Source organism: Notechis scutatus, chromosome 3 (assembly GCF_049901735.1).
Source record: "Notechis scutatus isolate UNSWTSFEM ecotype Mainland chromosome 3, rNotScu1.2, whole genome shotgun sequence".
NCBI classification, from domain to species: domain Eukaryota; kingdom Metazoa; phylum Chordata; class Lepidosauria; order Squamata; family Elapidae; genus Notechis; species Notechis scutatus.
Genome location: NC_142011.1, coordinates 195,735,883 through 195,754,879, shown reverse-complemented (window position 1 = coordinate 195,754,879; position 18,997 = coordinate 195,735,883). Strand labels below are relative to the sequence as shown.

Sequence of the window (18,997 nt, the reverse complement as noted above, 5' to 3'; positions counted from 1 at the left end):
CCATGGCCCGGTACCAGCATCACAAAATGATCCGCGGCCTGGTACCGGCATCAGCACGCATGACAAGGCAAGGCGAGCCGAGCGACCAGCCAGCCAGCCGTCCCCCACTTCTCCACGCCACCTTCAACTCCTCCTTTGTACCTTTGTCGATGGGCTTCGGGATGGCTTCAGGACGGTCGCTCGGCTCGCCTTGCCTTGGGTGCTGAAAGAATCCTTGCGCCTTAGTTTTGTTCGAAGCTGCCCCCTTCGATGAAACTAAGGCGCGAGGATTCCTTCAGGACCCAAACGCCGCTTTCCAACCGGAAAAGCTCACCCGGAAGCACTTTCTCGTCAAACAAGATGGCGGCACCCAACAAACCGGTGGCCCGGTAGGAAATGTTCCACGGACTGGTACCGGTCCGCGGCCCGGTGGTTGGGGCCCCCTGCCTTAAGGTATTTCTTTTCCCCTCTCTCCTGACAATCAGCTGTTCTGATGATCAACTGTGCCGGGATTCCCCTCACTGTCTTATTGCTTCACCCAGGCGGCTTCCCTGAGGCCCAGAAAGACAAAAAATGGAGCATGGGGGGTACAACTCCCTCCCCCGCCTGCCCCCTGAGCTACATTATTTTGCCTTCCTGGGCTCCAGGGATGCTTCCTGGGAGCAACAATGCCCCCCCCAGGAGGCTTCCCTGAGGCCCAGGAAGCAAAAAAACAGGAGGGGGGGAAGGTGTGCTGCCAAAAGATAAGAAGAAAAAGAAGCCATGCCCACCCAGTCACATGGTCATGCTCACCTGGCCCACACCCACAGAACTGGTTGTTAAAAAATTTGAATCCCGCTCCTGGATCTGGCTCTCGGGGCTGGCCTGGAAATAGCAAAGGACTGGCCCACACTGCCTCTGCTAGTAAAAACAGGCCATGAGGGGAGGGGCGTGGGTGGCCCCCGTGCAGCCCATTTTTGGCCTGGATGACCTCCTCCAGCACTCTGCCAGCCAAAACATTTTGGCTGGCAGGGTGCTGCAGGAAACTGTCCAGGCTGAAAACGGGCCATCTTGAGGCTTCCCACAGCCTCACTGTGCCCCCGTTTTGGCTGGCAGGATGCTGCAGGAGGGTATCCATCCCATCTTCTCCACCACCACCCCTGCCAGCCTGCAATAGACAACTACAATGGTGATTTGGCCCTCCAAGAAATCCAGTTTGACACACACACACCCGAACTAGGTGGTCACTAGGAGTCACAGATGGCACCTCCTAATAAGAATAAGGCAGAGTAAAGTTGAATCCATTTATTAAAAACGATATTGCTCCATACTCACCTGAAGCAGCTCAAATGCAGCTAGGAGATCCCCCCCTGAAAGACTGCCACAGTAGAGAGGGTGGTAGTTAAGTTTTGGGGGCTCATATTTGTCCCCCACCAGCCTAGTTACAGGAGCAGCCACAGTTGCACCGATATATTCTGATTTTCCCTATATGTTTAAAAAGTAAAAAAAATACACAATGCCATTTATGTTCACCTTCTGCTCATCCTCCAAGTTCATGTTGCTGTTGTGGTCCACCAGCAGCCCTCGGAGACGGCAGCAGAATTGGATAGTGGGAAAGAACATGGGCAAGTTGGGAGTCTGGAGAGGACTCAGACATTGATCCTGTGTCCAATACAGAGATGGGGCCAGGGCCATCTGGGAGTTATGTGCTGACTCTGGAGCCTCCAGAATCTGACAGCAGCAAGGCAGAGGAACAAGGGGAGCCTGTTCCCAGTGCGCGTGTGTGCAGAGCTGCCAGAAGGCAAGAGCAGTTAAGACAAAAGGGGAACTCGGGAGTAAGGCTTGGAGGTGATTGCCCCTCCCATAAGATATAAAGGAAGTGCAAAGGACAGGAACCTTTGCAGGAAGCAACGTTGTTCGCTCTGGTCGGTTCGGAACCTGGTGAATTTGTGCTCCATTTGGTTTTGAAAGACTAATTGGTACTTTAGTCGTTGGCAGCACTTCAAGAAAGATAAAGGTGCATACTTATCAGACTTTTCCCGAAGAACTTTGGCAGACTTCCAGGGAACTATTTATAACTGGTTGAGACTCACTACGGGCTATGAATGATTATAATTCACAGCCGTTGAACTAAAATAAAAGGGTTTTGGATTTAACGTGTGTTGTTGGTGTCTCAGGAAGCCTTGGTCAAAACAGTTGCAATCATTGGAATAAGCAAAGCAGCATAGCAATATTAAATATCTGGATTCCACAGAAACAAAGGATCCTGCATTTTCATTTATTTTTTTGTGTTTGTCTAGCTTAGTACTTCTATATGGCTTTAATCAATCAAGTATAAGTGGCCCAGAAGTCTACTGATTGATGTACAAAAAGAGAATTCCAGCAGCGTTAGAAGATTTGAAGATCCAAGCTGGTGAAGAAAAAAAAAACCCTATCCATATGGCTGCTAAGAAACAACACTGATTTGATGGCACATAATCAATTAACACAGATTAAATGATATGTGCTGTCATTTAATGAAATAAACTAAACCCTTGGTGATACTTCAGAATGGGCATCATGTCAATATTCTCTTAGTCAAGGTAAAGTATGCAATCAGCTCACCTGAGCCCATTAAATTCTGATATCCTATCCATCGCCCACCTCAAGACTTGGCAAAATAAGCATCTATTTCCCCCAAAGAATACCTGGGACCACCACCCAAATTAAAATAACTGTGTATGATGTTTAACACTCATAGGACCCCCTGGTACCTTGACTTATTAGATCTCAGGTAAGAACTCAGGAATCTTGCGGAAATTCCAATGAGACTTCAGATTGAAGTGTTCGTGTTGCTCAAACATTTCATTACCCAAACTTGGTAACACCATCAATGCACTGATTATTTTATCTAGTTTGAGTAATGAAACACCTGCAGGAAAACAAGCCAGCTCAGAGAATGCCAAGGATTTCTTATTTCAATCCTGAGCTACAAATATTCTCCTTTATTGAGACTTCGGGGTCTTTTTATGAGATCCCAGTGAGAGATGGTTGAAATTTTTCTAGAACAGCCTCAGCTTCTATGTATCATTTGCACCTTTGTCCCTGACATTGGGATGCTTAAAATTTTTTTTTAAAGCCTCTGCAATTCATTACATTGACCAACAAGCCTTTTAAAAAAAAGTTTGTAAGTATGGGAAAATTATCTTTACCACAGCATCATCATCATAGAGTTCCACAATGATTACAGGAGGGAATTCAGCGATTTCCTTGGCTTCGCCATGAAGCTGAATATTATTGAAAAGCAACATCTGATTCCAAGTAGGAGACAAAGTTTGCTGAATGATCTAAGGGAGAAGGGGAAAAATAGTATATTAATAATAGCAGGGCTTGCAAGAAGATATTACAGTTTATCCTGGCAATAACCTGATATCTTTCAAACAAATTTGGCAATAGTTTTCAACATAATATATCCAAATGGCCATGGTTAAAGCAGGTTAAAAAGGTTAAAACAGATTCTTTGATTGTCTAATGATTTTTTTTTCTTCAGCCTTTAGGATTTAAAAAAAAATTATATTGTATGACCATCTTTATTGCATGCTACCCACAATCACCACAGAGGTGGGCAGTCTTGCACATTTCTAAAATAAATATTAAAAAAGTTAAACCCTTGGCATTTTTAATTATTTAACCAACAATTTTCGGACTGGGTTTTTCTATACCTGCTCACACCTGCAGAAAGATTTCTTCTGGGTTGCGTTATCTAATGACATCACGCTTACCACGACCTCGTTCCTCTATGTCAGTGTTCCCCAACCTCTGGAATTTTAAGATGTGTGGACTTCAACTCCCAGAATTCCCTAGCCAGCATGTTGACTGGAGAATTCTGGGAGTTGAAATCCACACATTTTACAATACCCTAGGTCATGGGTGTCAAACTTGATTCCATTGAGGGACACATCAGGATTGTGTTTGACCTCAGGGGGGCAGGCTGGGGGGGCTGGGGTGGGGGGCCCGGGGTGTGTGTGGCCAGCTCAATGTCACTCGTGTCGTGGGCGCCTCTGGTGGCCCTAGCGCTCTGCCAGCGAAAACGGAGGTCACCGAGAGCATTTGCACCAAGACAAATTCCTTGGGTGTCCAATCACACTTGGCCAATAAAGAATTCTATTCTATTCTATTCTAACCTGCTTTCCAGCTCCGTTCTCCAGTGCAGGACAACAAAAGAAGACCCAGCCAATCAGCTGGGACTCGGGAAGTAGAGAATAGATGGGGGCGGGGCCAGTCAGAGGTGGCATTTGCCGGTTCTCTGAACTACTCAAAATTTCCACTACTGGTTCTCCAGAACTGATCAGTCCCGCAGGCCAGATCTAAGCACCATGCGGGCTGAATCTGGCTCCTGGGCCTTGAGTTTGACACCCCTGCCCTAGGTTGAGAAACCCTGATCTAACTACATTAATTATTCTCATTTCCCCTTACCTTTGTGGTCTGGCCGTGGGAAACAAAAGTCACTTTAGCAAAAGGATCCGAGAGGCCACTGCTGTCAGCTGCAATTAGTCCTCTTGCTTGGTACATGTGGGCTCTCAGTTGAAAAATATTCTTGGCTGCAAGCAGGGAATGGAGAGAGTTATGCATATCACTTGGGGATGACCAGGAACAAGATAGAAATATGTCAAGAAAAGGGAATATAAAAGAACAGATTGCATCGTTTTTCTTCTGATTCATGGTGGGATCAACATCAGCTGGAAAATAGCCTGGTTCTTCTTTGTTTGTCCCCAGCGAAAAAAATCCAGCTCAGGTTTGAAATTTTATACTTTTGAGTTTTTCTTTCACTCCTTCCCCAACAACATATGAGTCAGAGGTGGTATTCAGCAGGTTCTGACCAGTTCTGAAGAACCGGTAGTGGAAATTCTGAGTAGTTCGGAGAACCAGCAAACACCACCTCTGACTGGAGATTTTACAGTATCCTTCCCCTGCCACGCCCACCAAGGCATGCCCACAGAACCAGTAGTAAAAAAAATTGAACCCCATCACTGATATGAGTTGTATACAATTCTCTGCATCTAGTTTTTCAGTACTTCTTGGGTTGATCATGAGAACATTTACATGGTCACTCCAAGATGTGCTTTAAAATGCAGGATGGGTTTAATTTATATATATTTATATATTTAAGAAAATGTATATGGTTGCACAACTCTCAGGATATTTTTGCTGTGAGAATGAAATGTCCAAAATCCCAACTCCTCAATCATGCTGAAAATTAAGTCGAACCCCTTTTTTGTCCCTGATTAGATTAGTAAATTCATGTCAGATATTTTATAACAAAATGGATGGGGCAGTTAGTGAGGATTATATACTAATCCTCACTTTCTAATAAAAGGGATTTATTATAGTCATATAATCCAATGTATGGCCTTTGTTTAATTTCCTTTATTGAAATGACACCATCTAAGATAGTATGTTCTTGTTGAGTAGCACATATAATCAGGAAAATTCAATCAATATTCTTTGAAACCAATGATCTAGGTTTTATTTTATGCAAAAACAGAGGGATAATTTTTAAATTTTAATTATGTTGTTCTTTAAGGATTCAAAGAAGTGCATAAAGCTATAAGCAACAACTGCAGAATATACATTATATACTCATAAATGAAAATATTTGTAGCTCAGGGTTGATATGAGGGGTCCTTGGTGCTCTCTGAGCTTGGTTATTTTCTTGCAGAGGTTTCATTACCCAAACTAGGTAACATCATCAGTGCTAGTAAGGAGTGGGGTTTACTCTCAGTTTATATTCTAGTGGCAGTTTATATTTTAAGCATTAAAATATAAACTGAGAGCAAATCCCACTCCTTACTAGCACTGATGATGTTACCTAGTTGGGTAATGAAACATCTCCAAGTAAACCCCTCACATATTAGATAATTTGCTAGTACCCAAATACAAAGTGTTTCTCACTTTTGTAGATCAGACTGGCAGGGTAGAGAGTAGGATGGGATCCTGTACTTTCTGCCAAAGGTGCTTCTGTTTCATATCCAACTGGTAAGTTGTCCAAAATAGCATGGGCGTAGTTACTAGAGCCAAGCCAGAGATAAGTGTCAACTTTTCCATGGACGTTCCATCCTGGAGGCCTTTTTCCTGGCAACTAAAGAAAAAAGTTAAAATATCAAATCACCAGTGATATTTCTCACCATATCTTTTTTCATAATACTCCACTGGTGGCATCATCTAGATCAGCGGTTGCCAACCGGTGGCCATGGCCCACTGGTGGGCCATGAGAAAATTTTTGTGGGCCACAGAGAAATCTCACTCCCAAGCAATTAATCCAGGCTGTGCAGAAACACAAGGCTGCGCCTCCCACATGGCCCACGGGAACCCTCCCCACCCACTCACTCTTTACCAACAAACTTGCCTGCTAAATTGCTATTTTTCCTTTTTCCGACCATCAGGTGTTCTGCTGTGCTAGGAGATTTAGATTAGCTAGGAAGTAGGAAATGGTTGGATTTCTTGCTTTCTAGCTAGTCTTTATATCTTCAGCTCTGCTTTTAAGCACAGCCGAATCTCCCTTAGAACTGAAGGTTCTATTATTCAGTGCAGACTCATGGCAAGCAAATTTGAGACACTGAGCTAGCCGATGGCAGATAGATCACTGAATGATTCTGTGAGCAACTCAATCTGCCTGCCTGCTTTGCCTGATTTTGGGTAAAAGTTGCTCTTTTTTATAAAAAAATTCAATATTTACATACATGTGTTGTGAGTTAATTTTGTGAGTTTGCTTGCTAGAAAATTTTATGAGTTTGATTGCCGTCAAATTTTATGTGACAGACTGAGCTAGCTGATGGCAGATGGATAGATCTCTGAATGAATCTTTGCCTGATTTTGGGTAAAAGTTGCTCATTTTTTTATAAAAAATTCAATATTTATATAAATATTTATAATATTTACATACAAGCCATGCCCAGCCAGTCACATGACCACCAAGCCACACCCACAATTTAGGCCACGCTCATAGAACCGGATAGTGGTCCCTGGGATTTAAAATTATGAGTTTGGTGGTCCCTGAGGTCCAAAAGGTTGGCGACACCTGATCTAGATGACTTCTGGTGATCATGAGAAGCTAAGCAGGATCCAGCTGGGATTGTCCTTGGAAGGAAGTCTTAGGACCATGATGGTGAACCTATGGCACACAGATAGCATGTAGAGCCATTTGTGCCGGCTTGTGAGCTGCAGGCAAACTTACTTCATGTGCATGCACGCGCCTCACAGCTAATTTTTGGCCAGTTTGAAGCCTTTTTCGGCCTCCCAGAGGCTTGAGGAAGGCTTCTGCAGGCTTTGCAGGACGAATAATAGGCCCATTTTGTCACTTCCTGTTTTTTTCGGAAATACCGGAAGTGATGAAACAGGCCTAGTTTTCAGCCTGCAGAAGCCTGCAGAAACCTTCCTCAAGCCCCTGGGAGGCCGAAAAAGGCCTCAAACTGGTGGAAAAGCAGCTGTGAGGCAAAGTGCAGGTAAGGGGGCATGAGTGTGTGTGGGGATTGCGCACGCATGCGTAGGGGGCATGGAGGGGCACACATTGCCTTCTGGGTGCTGGCACGTGAGCACGAGCGTGCAAGCGGGTGCACAATTTTTGGCACAGGAGCCCAAAAAGATTAGCCACCACTATCTTAGGACATCCTAGGACCAGACCAGAAGTTGAAAAAGTAGTATAGAAGAAAACAATGGCAAAATACATCTGTACTGTAGAAAGCTGGTTCCATAGATTGGTCTAGAAATAGTGGAGAATATCAATCTGAATAATAGGAGAGATGTTTAGATAGCGAGGAAAGGAGAGAGTGTACTACCCCATAGAAAAAAAGGAAAAATGCAAAATCTGTCACTAACATACTGTATTATACTGTATCTATTAACTTGCCACAATGCCTATAGTAGACCTTTTGAAAAAGCACCTTTGGGACAACCATGACCTGAATGATTGAGAACCTCCATAGATAATAGAATATTTGGAGCTCAGCGTTGATCATGGGGCCCTTGGTGCTCCCTGAGCTTGGTTGTTTCCTTGCAGACATTTCATTATCCCACTAGATAACATTATCAGTGCTGCAAGAAAACAACCAAGCTCGGAGAACACCAAGGACCCTGCAACAATCACCTGGCCTACTCCTCAGGGTTGACAATACTTTTTCCTCTCTCACTCATTGGGAAAGTCGTCTGAGAGATTCAGAAGTTTCACAAATAATTCTGGCAACCTGTTCTGACCCGGCTCCCAAACACGACAAACCCTCTGTAGTTAAATAAATGATTCCTTTATTAGGAGCGCCAGCAGCCCTGGCAAAAAATGTCTCTCCCACACAAACAGCAGGCTAACAAGTCTGTCTGGCAGAGAGATGAATAGTTGTCTGCCACACCTATTCATCTCCGTCCACTGCCTTTTATCTCCAGAGCTAAGGTGGGGTTTCCCTAGCAGTGGTGGTTCTTCCATTCCAAGAACTGGCCCATATATTTCCACTGCTCTCCTCTCCTCTCCCTTCTGCACATCCACACATCAGGCACTGGACCCAGCTGTTCCTCCTGTTCCTCATCAGCCACCTTCAGACCTGAGGGCTGTTGACTCTCCATCTGAGAGCTGATGGGTGGCTATTTTACTTCTTTTCAGCCTTACTTTCAAAAAGTGGGTTTTAATCTTCCCGCAATGTTTGCCCCGCTGCTCCTTCACAGGGGAATACAGCACGTCTTTGGCTGGGATTCTTGTATAGGCGATTCTTTTGTGGTTGCTAAGCATCCAGATGAAGATGTCGGGCACTGTATGTTGAGGCTGGGAAAGAGGAACATTTACAGCTTTAAAGCAGGTGCCCAGCTTGCAAAATCTGTTTTTGAAGCAGCAGTAATTTGAAAAATGCAGATCGATGAACAAAGATTCTGTTAAACACATCAAGCTCTTATTTCAAAATTAAAACACAGACATTCACAAAAAGTATTTTCAGCCTCTATTTAGGGAACAATATTATACCTTTTTTAATGGCACTCAGAGCTCAGATTTGAGGGTTTATTTACTGAATATTTTGATCTCTTAACTTTCATCTTTTGTTTTTTGTAGCATATCAGCACTTGCTAATCCTACCCAGTTTGACATCATTAAATACATTGGAATGAGAAAAATTAATCCTTCACTACAGGCCTGTGCTCCTTCTTTTAAATTGCCAATTCTACACAGGGGAGCATGTGATTTTTGGGTGTGTTTTGGGTGTGTTTAAGTCCATGGTGATAATAGAGGGTTTTTAAGACCTTATGCCCATGTAATTTTCTAAAAAAAGGAGGGAGGCTGTAGAAAAAGACAAATAAACCTACTTTTCACAATTCATGTAGTAAAGGTTCCCCTCGTACATACGTGCTAGTCATTTCCAGCTCTAGGGGACGGTGCTCATCTCCGTTACAAAACCGAAGAGCCAACACCATCTGAAGACATCTCTGTGGTCATATGGCCGGCATGACTAAACGCCGAAGGCTCATGGAACGCTGTTACCTTCCCACCAAAGTGGTCCCTATTTTTCTGCTTGCATTTTTACATGCTTTCAAACTGCTAGGTTGGCAGAAGCTAGGACAAGTAACGGGAGCTCACTCCATTACGCGGCGCTAGGGATTCGAACTGCCGAACTGCCAACCTTTCTAATCGACAAGCTCGGCATCTTAGCCACTGAGCCACCACGTCCCTATCTTGCCTAATCAGTCATGCTTTTATTCTTTACCATGGAGGAGCCCATAGCAATTTGCAAGCAATGTCCAGGCATCAAAAAACAGTAGCTATCACAAGTCATTTCTAAGGAAAAAGTAGGGGGTTGCCTTCGAAGATCAAGTGGATCAAGAAAGGAAACGTGAGCAGTTACCTCGTCAATTAAGAACCGAATCCTCTCTATAAAGTTTTGTGTTTCACGCATCATTTCATCTAGCGAAATCTTCTTTTTTTGCTGCTGGAGAATCCCTTTAGCATCCCTCGACATGGCTTCCTGTAAAAGCACAGAGAAACAACAGATGCGCAGTAGTGGTGAATATCTGTAGCTCGGGTGTAAGATGAGGATGGAAGTTCATTCTCTGAGCTTGTAGGTTGGTTTCTGAATGTTTTTCATTACTAGGCTAGGTAACCCCTTCAGGGGAATTTAGGGAAACCTTTCCCTAAACCTTTCCCTAAATTCCCCTGAGGACATTGCCTAGCCTGGTAACGAAATGTTCGGTAATGAAACCAACCCAAAAACTTGGAGAGCAAACCTCCACCCTCAAACAACTGATTAGTTCTGGGACTCACTCAATTCCAGAGGATGCAAAAGCTCTGCTTTGTGGTATGAAGGCAACTTGCAACTCTAAGTCCTTTGTGGGGAACTGGAAAATTCCAACCAAGTTAAGTTAATTGCAGAGATTAGAAGGATAAGAAGGTGGAGGCATTAAGTGGGCATTTTCTTAATATTGTCTCCTAAATTCTCCCCAATGGACAGATAACAGATTAACAGAGTTGGAGGGGACCTTGTAGGTCATCTAGTCCAACCGTCGGCCCAAGCAGGAGACTCTACACCATTTCTGACAAATGGCAGTCCAATCTCTTCTTGAAAGTCTCAAGTGATGATGGTCCCACAACATCCAAGGGCAAGCTGTTCCATGTTCTCACTGTCAGAAAGTTTCTACTTATTTCCAGGTTAAATCTCTCCTTGTTCAGTTTCCATCCATTATTCCTTGTCTGGCCTACAGGTGCCTTGGAAAATAGCTTGACCCCCTCCTCTCTGTGGCAGCCCCTCAGATATTGGAAGACTGCTATCATATCTCCCCTGGTCCTTCTCTTCACTAGACTAGCCAAGCCCAGTTCCTGCAACCCTTCTTCATATGTTTTAGTCTCCAGTCCCCTAATCATCCTGGTTGCTCTTCTTTGTACTTTTTCTAGAATCTCAACATCTTTTTTATAATGTGGTGACCAAAACTGGATGCAGTACTCTAGGTGTGGTCTTACTAAGGCTTTATAGAATGGTATTAGTACCTCCCTTGATCTTGATTGTATCCCTCTGTTAATGCAACTTAGGATTGCATTAGCTTTTTTGGTGGCTGCTGCACACAGCTGGCTCATATTTGCCTTTCATGGTGCCAGTAACAACATGACATCAGCAGCCATGTGTCCTAAGATTTTTGAAGGCCAAAAGATTTTAAAAGGTGGCTTCCCAGCCTCAAGAAAGTTGCCAGACATTGTACTAGGGTGTACAAAGGAGGGATTTCCATGGTTCTCTGCCCACATTAGCAACATCCTATAGGGATTTATTGCTATACAAGTAATCCTCAAATTACAGTCACAACTGGGGCCAGAATTTCCACTGCTAAGCGGTTGTTAAGTGAGTAACACCCAATTTTACAATCTTTGCTGCCCCGTAATGGAATCATGTGGTCATTAAGAGAATTTGGCTTCCCCAACTGACTTTGCTTGTTGGAAGCCATCTTGGGAGGTCGCAAATAGTGATCACGTGATCCTCGGATCCTGCAACTGTTGCAAATACATGCCAGTTGCCAAATTTTGTTCATGTGACCATGGGGATGGCCATAAGTCACTTTTTTTCCCAGTGTCTTTGTAACTTCAAATGGTTGCTACATGAATGGTTGTAAGGACTATGTGTAAATAAATTTCCTTCCCGCCCAAGTTTCATGCCATCTGTTGTTGCAGTTTTAAATGACAGTGTGTCACTAGTGGTGATTGAATTATTTACAGCAAAAATACCTGTAATTTTCCATTTGTCATTGTCTTTTAGCACATTCCCACATTCCTCCTTCAGATCTGTGCAAGTGAGCAAAACTGGACCAATGCTGTACAATAGGCTTAGTGGTGGCCACACTTAGTATTTCATGGGTGATTGAATTCCATGGTAGGTGCTGATCATACCATTATGTATTGTGGAAACCCAGCCATTTTGGTTATGGCTTGTCCTATTCCCATCCTCCATACGATGTATGTATCTATGTATGTGTGTGTATGTGTGTGTGTGTATGTATATATATATACTGTATATATCTTTCCTACGAGCAGCCCTGCATGCACACGCACTTGGCACAGGCTCCTCGGGAACCTCCTCATTGCTGCTGCCAGCCCCCACAATCTCTGAAGGCAGCAGTCCACTCCCTAATGGTCCTGGCCCCTCATCTGAGTCCTCACTCTCCTCAGCCATCTGCACCTGCTGCGGGCTAACCACAACAATATATATACGTGTGTGTGTGTGTGTTTTTATTAATACGTTTTTTAAAATACACTTAAAAAGTTCCATATCTGTCTGAACTGTGTGTTGTCTGGGCACAATTAATTTTAAGTAGAAATGCAACATTAATCAACATTAATCATAATAATCATAATAAACATATCAGTAATCATCGCAAAATAGTAATACAATTAGTTTATCCATCTTACAAAATTTTCAGTACAAAAATTTTGATTATCTTTTTGATCTTTTTAGATTCTAATCTCTGTTTCTATTAGTAACCCATTGGTAAAACAAGTCCCATGTCGAAAAGTATTCTGTTTCTTCCTTTTCTTTTCTTTTAAGTGCTAATCTATCCATCTCAGCACATTCTAATATTTTTATAACACTTTCATCTGTGGGGATCTCTTCATTTTTCCATTGTTGTGCATACACAATTCTTCCTGTCGTTAATAGAGGTAAAATTAAGTATATTTTCTCTTTGTTATACTGGAACAGTTTGTGCATGGATGAAGACAAATATAGGTGTCCCAGGATAACGTTGCTGGATCCAATCTGGCTCGGTCAGCAGGATCAGAGATTTAATATTTCAAGCTTTCAGTCTCATGCTGGAGCCCATCCTCAAGGAAATTCTCTCTAGCAGAATTTGGGCTTCGGGCTATTCTACAGTATATGGCATATTTATAGGGTGCCTTCCTATTGGTTGATTGGTGTGTTGATGGCCAGTAATTGATGGCCAGCACAAGTCTGAAAGCTTGGAAGAGTAAACCCCTCATCCAGTGGTAGGATTCAATTTTTTTTACTACCGGTTCTGTGGGCGTGTCTTGGTGGGAATGGCAGGGGAAGGATACTGCAAAATCCCCATTTTCTCCCCACCCAACTAACCTGCTTTCCAGCTCTGTTCTCCTGTGAAGGGCAACAAAAGAAGGCCCAGCCGATCAGCTGGGACTCGAGAGGCAGAGAATAGATGGGGGTGGGGCCAGTCACATAGTATTTGCCGGTTCTCCGAATTATTCAAAATTTCCACTACCGGTTCTCCAGAACTGGTCAGAACCTGCTGAATACCACCTCTGCCCTTGTCCCAGTAACCAACTCAGATTGGATCTTGCAACAGTTTACTCAGTTTATTCATTAAGCTATAGTTAAAAACCAAGCCTGGCTTAGCACAAATATAATGCCAGTCAATTAGTGCAACAGGTTTCTATCAATGTCAATCAATCAATCAATCAATCAGAATAGAGCTGGAAGGGATCTTGGAGATCTTCTAGTCCAATTCAAGCAGGAAACTCTATATAATTTGAGACAAGCTCTTCTTAAAAACCTCCAGTGATTTTTTAAAAGGTGTTTTAGGGTTTCTAATTCATTCTTGCAACGGCCTAATCAAATAGTTCACGTACCAGTTCTTGCTGGCACAGTGTCAGTCTTTTTTTATCCAAAGGAGTCCGATTCATCAGTTTGGGCTTTTTTTCAGCATTTGTGATAAAGGTCCTATGGATGTACAAAACAAGATTTAGAGGCAATAAAAGAACATTTCAAAAAAAAAAAAAAAAGACGTAGTGCTTCTAACCGGCATATACTTTGATCTATCAAAGCAGGAAAGGCAGGATATACTAAGAGCTTTAATTTATAGCGCAATATTAAAATAAAGTCATCCTTTGTATTTGTATTTATGTGAAACATGAAGATTCAAGTAATGCAATTTCTATGTTAATATTCCAAAGAAAATTAATTTGTTGGGTGAATATATTGTTCTTTTGCACCCCCACCCCCACACCCAACTGAAGTTTAAACAAATATGCATAACTTTGTTGATCTTGCAGATTTTGGCAATATCTATTTTCAAGAATTGTTAGTGAATACTTCCAATTAATGTTGCGTTTTTCTGGCAGATTCAAAAGCTTGCTAGATTATCTAGAAATGAATTGTATGTAAATTTATAAAGGAAAAAACAATTGAAAATAGGTCTTTGCATAAAATTGCAATCAAAGCCAGTAATAACTTTTACACTTTCAGGATATAAAAAAAGCAAGCAATTCTGATTGAATTAGCTGCTGTGCTCAAAGATTTCAACCAGTTTTCATTTTCAAGCTGACTTACACTTCCCTCGCTTGCATGCAGAATTATGATTCTGGTTATGATTCAACCTTTTTACAACACAGTGCTTAGTAGAATATACTGTATAAATATTGATCAAAAGACAGGTATTTTAAGTTCAGGTGAATACAAAGTGCAAAATGAAGGATGTACAGAAGATTATTCTGTGGAAAATTAATCAAAAGTAAAGTTATTTTTGTATATACTGTAATTTGTTTAAAAATAAGTCACAAACTGATGTGGGACAGATTCAAAATAAATGTAAACATACAGTGTATCAGAAATCTGCATGATGTGTGTGTGTGTGTGTGAGAGAGAGAGAGAGAGAGAGAGAGAGAGAGAGTTGACTCCTGGCAATTGCCTGGAAAATCAAAATCACTGGAGTTTTTCTTGGCTAGATTTTCAAAAGTGGTTTGCCTTCTTCCTAGGGCTGAGTGAGAGTGACTGGCCCAAGGTCACTTAGCTTTGTGCTTAAGGCAGAATTAGAACTACACTGTCTCCCAGTTTTAGCCTGGTGATTTTAACAAATACTGTATACCAGTGGTGGCTAACCTTTTTGGTTAGGCTGAAAAATGGGCCCATTTCATCACTTCCAGTATTTCCGGAAATACAGGAAGTGACAAAACTGTCGTGTCCGTCGCAAGGAATGAGACTCGGAGCCAGTGACTTGGTTCAGCTCATTTATTAGGTCTCCGAGATCGGCTCGGCTCGAAAAGGGAAAAGCGGCGGCTTTTATTCTTTGGCCGCGGCGGCCGCGGCCAATGGCACCGCTTTGAATCTCCCGCGATTAGTTTCCACCAATCGCGGGAGATTCGCGGCGGGCCAATCAGTGCGGCTCGCTCGGCCAATCGGATCGCCGCGCGTCTTGACCAATCGTCGCGCGGCGTTTACGAGTATGTAAATGACCGTACAGAACAAAAACAGGCCTGGTTTTCAGCCTACAAGGGCTGCAGAAGCTTCCCTCAAGCTTCTGGGAGGCCGAAAAAGGCCTCAAACGGCACGAAAATCAGCTGGGAGGCACGCGCATGCGCAGTGAAGTAAGTTTGCCTGGGGCTCGTGTGCCCGCAAAATGGCTCTTCATGCCATCTGTGGTACGTGTGCCATAGGTTCATGGCTGTATACCAAACTGGCTCCCTCCCCAAATATCACCACTTCCTATCAACCATGTAAGATTATTCTCACAGGTTTCTTACCTACTTTGCTTGATAAAATCAACCAGAGTCGACTTTATTTTCTCTTCTGATGCAATCTCAGAAACTTTAATGAGATCTTTCACTTGCTCTAAACCTTCTTCCTGAAAGATAAAGGGAACAGCAATATCATGAAGGGCATCAAAATCATTCCAGAGAGCAATTGATGCTTTAGATACATATTATTGTTGGAATATTTTTATGTGATTACAATCAGGAAAGACAGCAGCTGGTTTCTGTCAGTATAAATAAGTGAATCTTTCATGTAACCAAAGAAAACATCTGTTTAGAAAAACATATGTATAGGAAAGAAAAAATGCCCATTGTTTAGCTGTAGATAAAGAAACATCTGCTAAACCATAAATAATCAACTTTGCTGAAACTTTAAGATAAGGAAACATGTGTTTAACAGAATATAAAAAGAAGATCTTCATGAATGAAGGCAAATATACATGTCCAGGGATAATGTTGCAGGATCCAATCTAGGTCGGTCAAAGCAGGGGTGGGCTGGGGGTTCACGGGGGTTCAGGAGAACCGCTAGCTAAGATTCTGTGCAGTTTGGAGAACTCCCAAATCCCACTCCTGGGTGTCCCCGCCCACCCCACCCCATGCCACCCCTCCCAGGAGTCCCCACATGGTCCGTTTTGGATGCAGGTATGTGCAGGGTGCACATGGAGGCTCAGGGAGGGTGAAAAACGGGCCTCCCAGAAGCTTGGGAAGACTGGAAATGGGCCTATTTCCAGCTTCCAAAGAGCCTCCAGAGCCCGGGGAGGCCCTTTTTGCTCTCCCGGAGGTTCGAGGAAAGCCTCCGGACCCCAGGTAGGGCAAAAACACCCCCCATGGTGCAGGAGGCTGACTAGACGACACCCACCATGACCACAGCCACCAGGGTGGGATTCAAATTTTTTAACAACCAGTTCTGTGGTTGTGGCTTAGTTGGTGGGCATGGCTTGGTGGTCATGTGATTGGGTGGACATGGCTTGGTGGTCATGTTATTGGCTGGGTGTGGCCAACTCAATATCACTCACATCGAGGCATGCATCTCCTCGCCTGGCCTCTCATGACTGTGGGGATGCTGCAACAGTTGTAAGTGTGAAAAATGGTCATAAGTCACTTTTTTCAGTGCCATTGTAACTTTGAATGGTCACTCCACACAAGCAAAGTACCAGCAAAGGAGGGGGAAAAACTCCAGAGATGTTCCTGAGACTGGAAGTCTAGTCCTGCCAAGAATGTAATAAGGGTTAACGGAGAGGTAGTTTCTGTAAGCAACACCAGAATGTTTCTTTCCTGCCTTCCTTACAGGATTAGGCCAGTAATTTCTTCTAACAACCAGTTCTCCAAACTGCTTAGAATGTAAACAACTGGTTCTAGCGAATAGGTGTGAACTGGTAGAATCCCACCCCTAATGCCCACCCAGCAACCGGGCAGAGAACTCCTTGCTAAAAATTTTGAAGTCCACCCCTGGACCAGAGGTTTAGTCTTCTGAGCTTTTGGATTTCTGCTGGAGCCCATCTTCAGGGAACTTCTTTCTACTGGACTATACACTTTGAGCTATTCTATGTGTCATATTTATGTGGTGCCTGGTTGTGTGTAATTTTTTTAGTTGTTGATTGGGGTGTTGATGCCCACAATATTCATGCTGATAGGGGGGAAACACTTGTAATAAGCCGATATATTTTATTCTGTTGATAATGATTGACTAAATCTTTAAAAGTCTTATAAGTAGATGGAAAGGAAGCCTGGTGCAGCCATCCATCAAAAAGCAACTTGACAACTTTTGCCGAATAAATATTTGACTCTCCACCGTTTGTCTGATGTGTTTTATTAAAATCCTAACTTGAGAAAAAGAGAAAAAGAAGAAGTCTAATCTTCCTGACACTATTAAAAGGAAGACTGTGTGACAAGTGTGTGTGATACACCATACTAGTAATACAAACCTAACACATTTTTACTAGAGAGTGAACATACCAGCTCCTTCTCACTGGATTCAAAACAGTTTAATTAACAGAAAGATTTCCAATAAGAGATGAGTGTTTACTCTAGGGAAACTACTGTATTACAAAAACCCATACCATAACAATACAAGAGCAAACAATAGATACAAACTCAAGGTTAATCGCACTAAACTTGATTGCAGGAAATACGACTTCAGCAACAGAGTGGTCAATGTCTGGAATACTCTACCTGACTCTGTGGTTTCTTCCCCAAACCCCAAAAACTTTAACCTTAGACTTTCTACTATTGACCTCACCCCTTTCCTAAGAAGTCTGTAGGGGGCGTGCATAAGCGCACCAATGTGCCTACCGTCCCTGTCCTATTGTTTCTTTTATTTTTCTTGTATGTATCCATGTATTTATAACTATGTTTTTATTTATACCTATTCTCTTGTAAGCAATTGACAAACCAAATAAAATAAAAAATAAAAATAATTAATCAATTTACATGGCTATCCATTTTGAAAGTGCAACTCAGTGGATAACCAGGGATTTTAGGCAGTCTACAAACTTAATAAATAGAAGCAACCCCGCAGAAATAATAGCAAAAGTGCAGGAGCATAATGCGCCCTCAACATGTATTCAGCATTTCAAATCTTTCAGAAAAGGATGCTCACTTATGCCAGTGTTAAGTCATCCAACAACTACAAAGCTATGTGTAGCTTTTCACCTGTAGAACTGAGGTGATTGATTGATTGAAAATTGTTTCACAAAGACACATTCTTTATTTGCGGCTCAAACATCAGGATTTTTCCAAACTTACCAAGAGATTTCCCATTTTTTCCAGGGTATTTGAGAAATACAGCCTAAAGGTTTGATTTCCCCAAAAGCTCTTGATGTAAACACAGGGCTTCTTCTCACCGTAAGGCAAGTATAGGTAGTTTCTGTTGAAAGAGAAGAATGCTCGTTGGTCTGTTGAGATCCACTTCCCAAGGGACCTCTCATACAAGGTCATATAGGTCTAGCATTAAAAATTGTTTTTATAAAGTTACCTGTTTTTTTTAAAAAAAATCTAATTCAATTATGAATTGATAATGAATTAATTGAATCATTGGTGCTGCTAGAACCTGGTCAGACCACTTTTTGGGATTCCCAAATATACCTGGGTATCCCATTTCTTAATTTATTTATTTATTTCCTTCCTTCCCTCCTTCCTTCCCTCCCTCCCCCCCCTTCCCCCTTCCTTCCTTCCATCTATCCCTTCCTCCTTTCCCTTCCCTTCCATTTCCCCCTTCCCTCCTTCCTTCTCTCCTTCCTTCCTTCCCCTCCCCTCCCTCCCTTTCTTCCATTCATCCACCCACCCATCTATCTATCCATCATACCAGGGAGTAACTTGGGAAAGTTTTCTTTCCATCTTTTTAGAATAGAATAGAATAGAATAGAATAGAATAGAATAGAATAGAATAGAATAGAATAGAATAGAATAGAATAGAATAGAATGTTTTTATTTTAGAAGACCCACTAGAAACAGCATCAAAATTGATAGAAAAGATAGAGGCGTATGGAAAGGTGGCTGGTTTGAAAATAAATAAAGATAAGACAAAGATCTTGACAAAGAATATGCTATCAAGAC

The 18,997-nt window shown here is 42.5% G+C and overlaps 1 protein-coding gene across 2 annotated transcripts in view; it reads right to left on the bottom strand.

Moving 5' to 3' along the window:
• FER1L6 (fer-1 like family member 6) overlaps nt 1-18,997 on the bottom strand; it is a 105,581-nt gene that overhangs the window by 48,685 nt on the left and 37,899 nt on the right. For both annotated transcript variants that reach the window (XM_087962165.1, XM_087962166.1), the window contains exons 14-22: nt 18,188-18,308; nt 15,434-15,534; nt 13,544-13,634; nt 9,813-9,932; nt 8,591-8,743; nt 5,890-6,076; nt 4,414-4,538; nt 3,150-3,284; nt 1,294-1,443 (exon numbers count right to left, since the gene is read on the bottom strand). In XM_087962165.1, the coding sequence (XP_087818291.1) occupies nt 1,294-1,443; nt 3,150-3,284; nt 4,414-4,538; nt 5,890-6,076; nt 8,591-8,743; nt 9,813-9,932; nt 13,544-13,634; nt 15,434-15,534; nt 18,188-18,308 (1,183 nt within the window). The remainder of the gene's footprint in view (nt 1-1,293; nt 1,444-3,149; nt 3,285-4,413; nt 4,539-5,889; nt 6,077-8,590; nt 8,744-9,812; nt 9,933-13,543; nt 13,635-15,433; nt 15,535-18,187; nt 18,309-18,997) is intronic.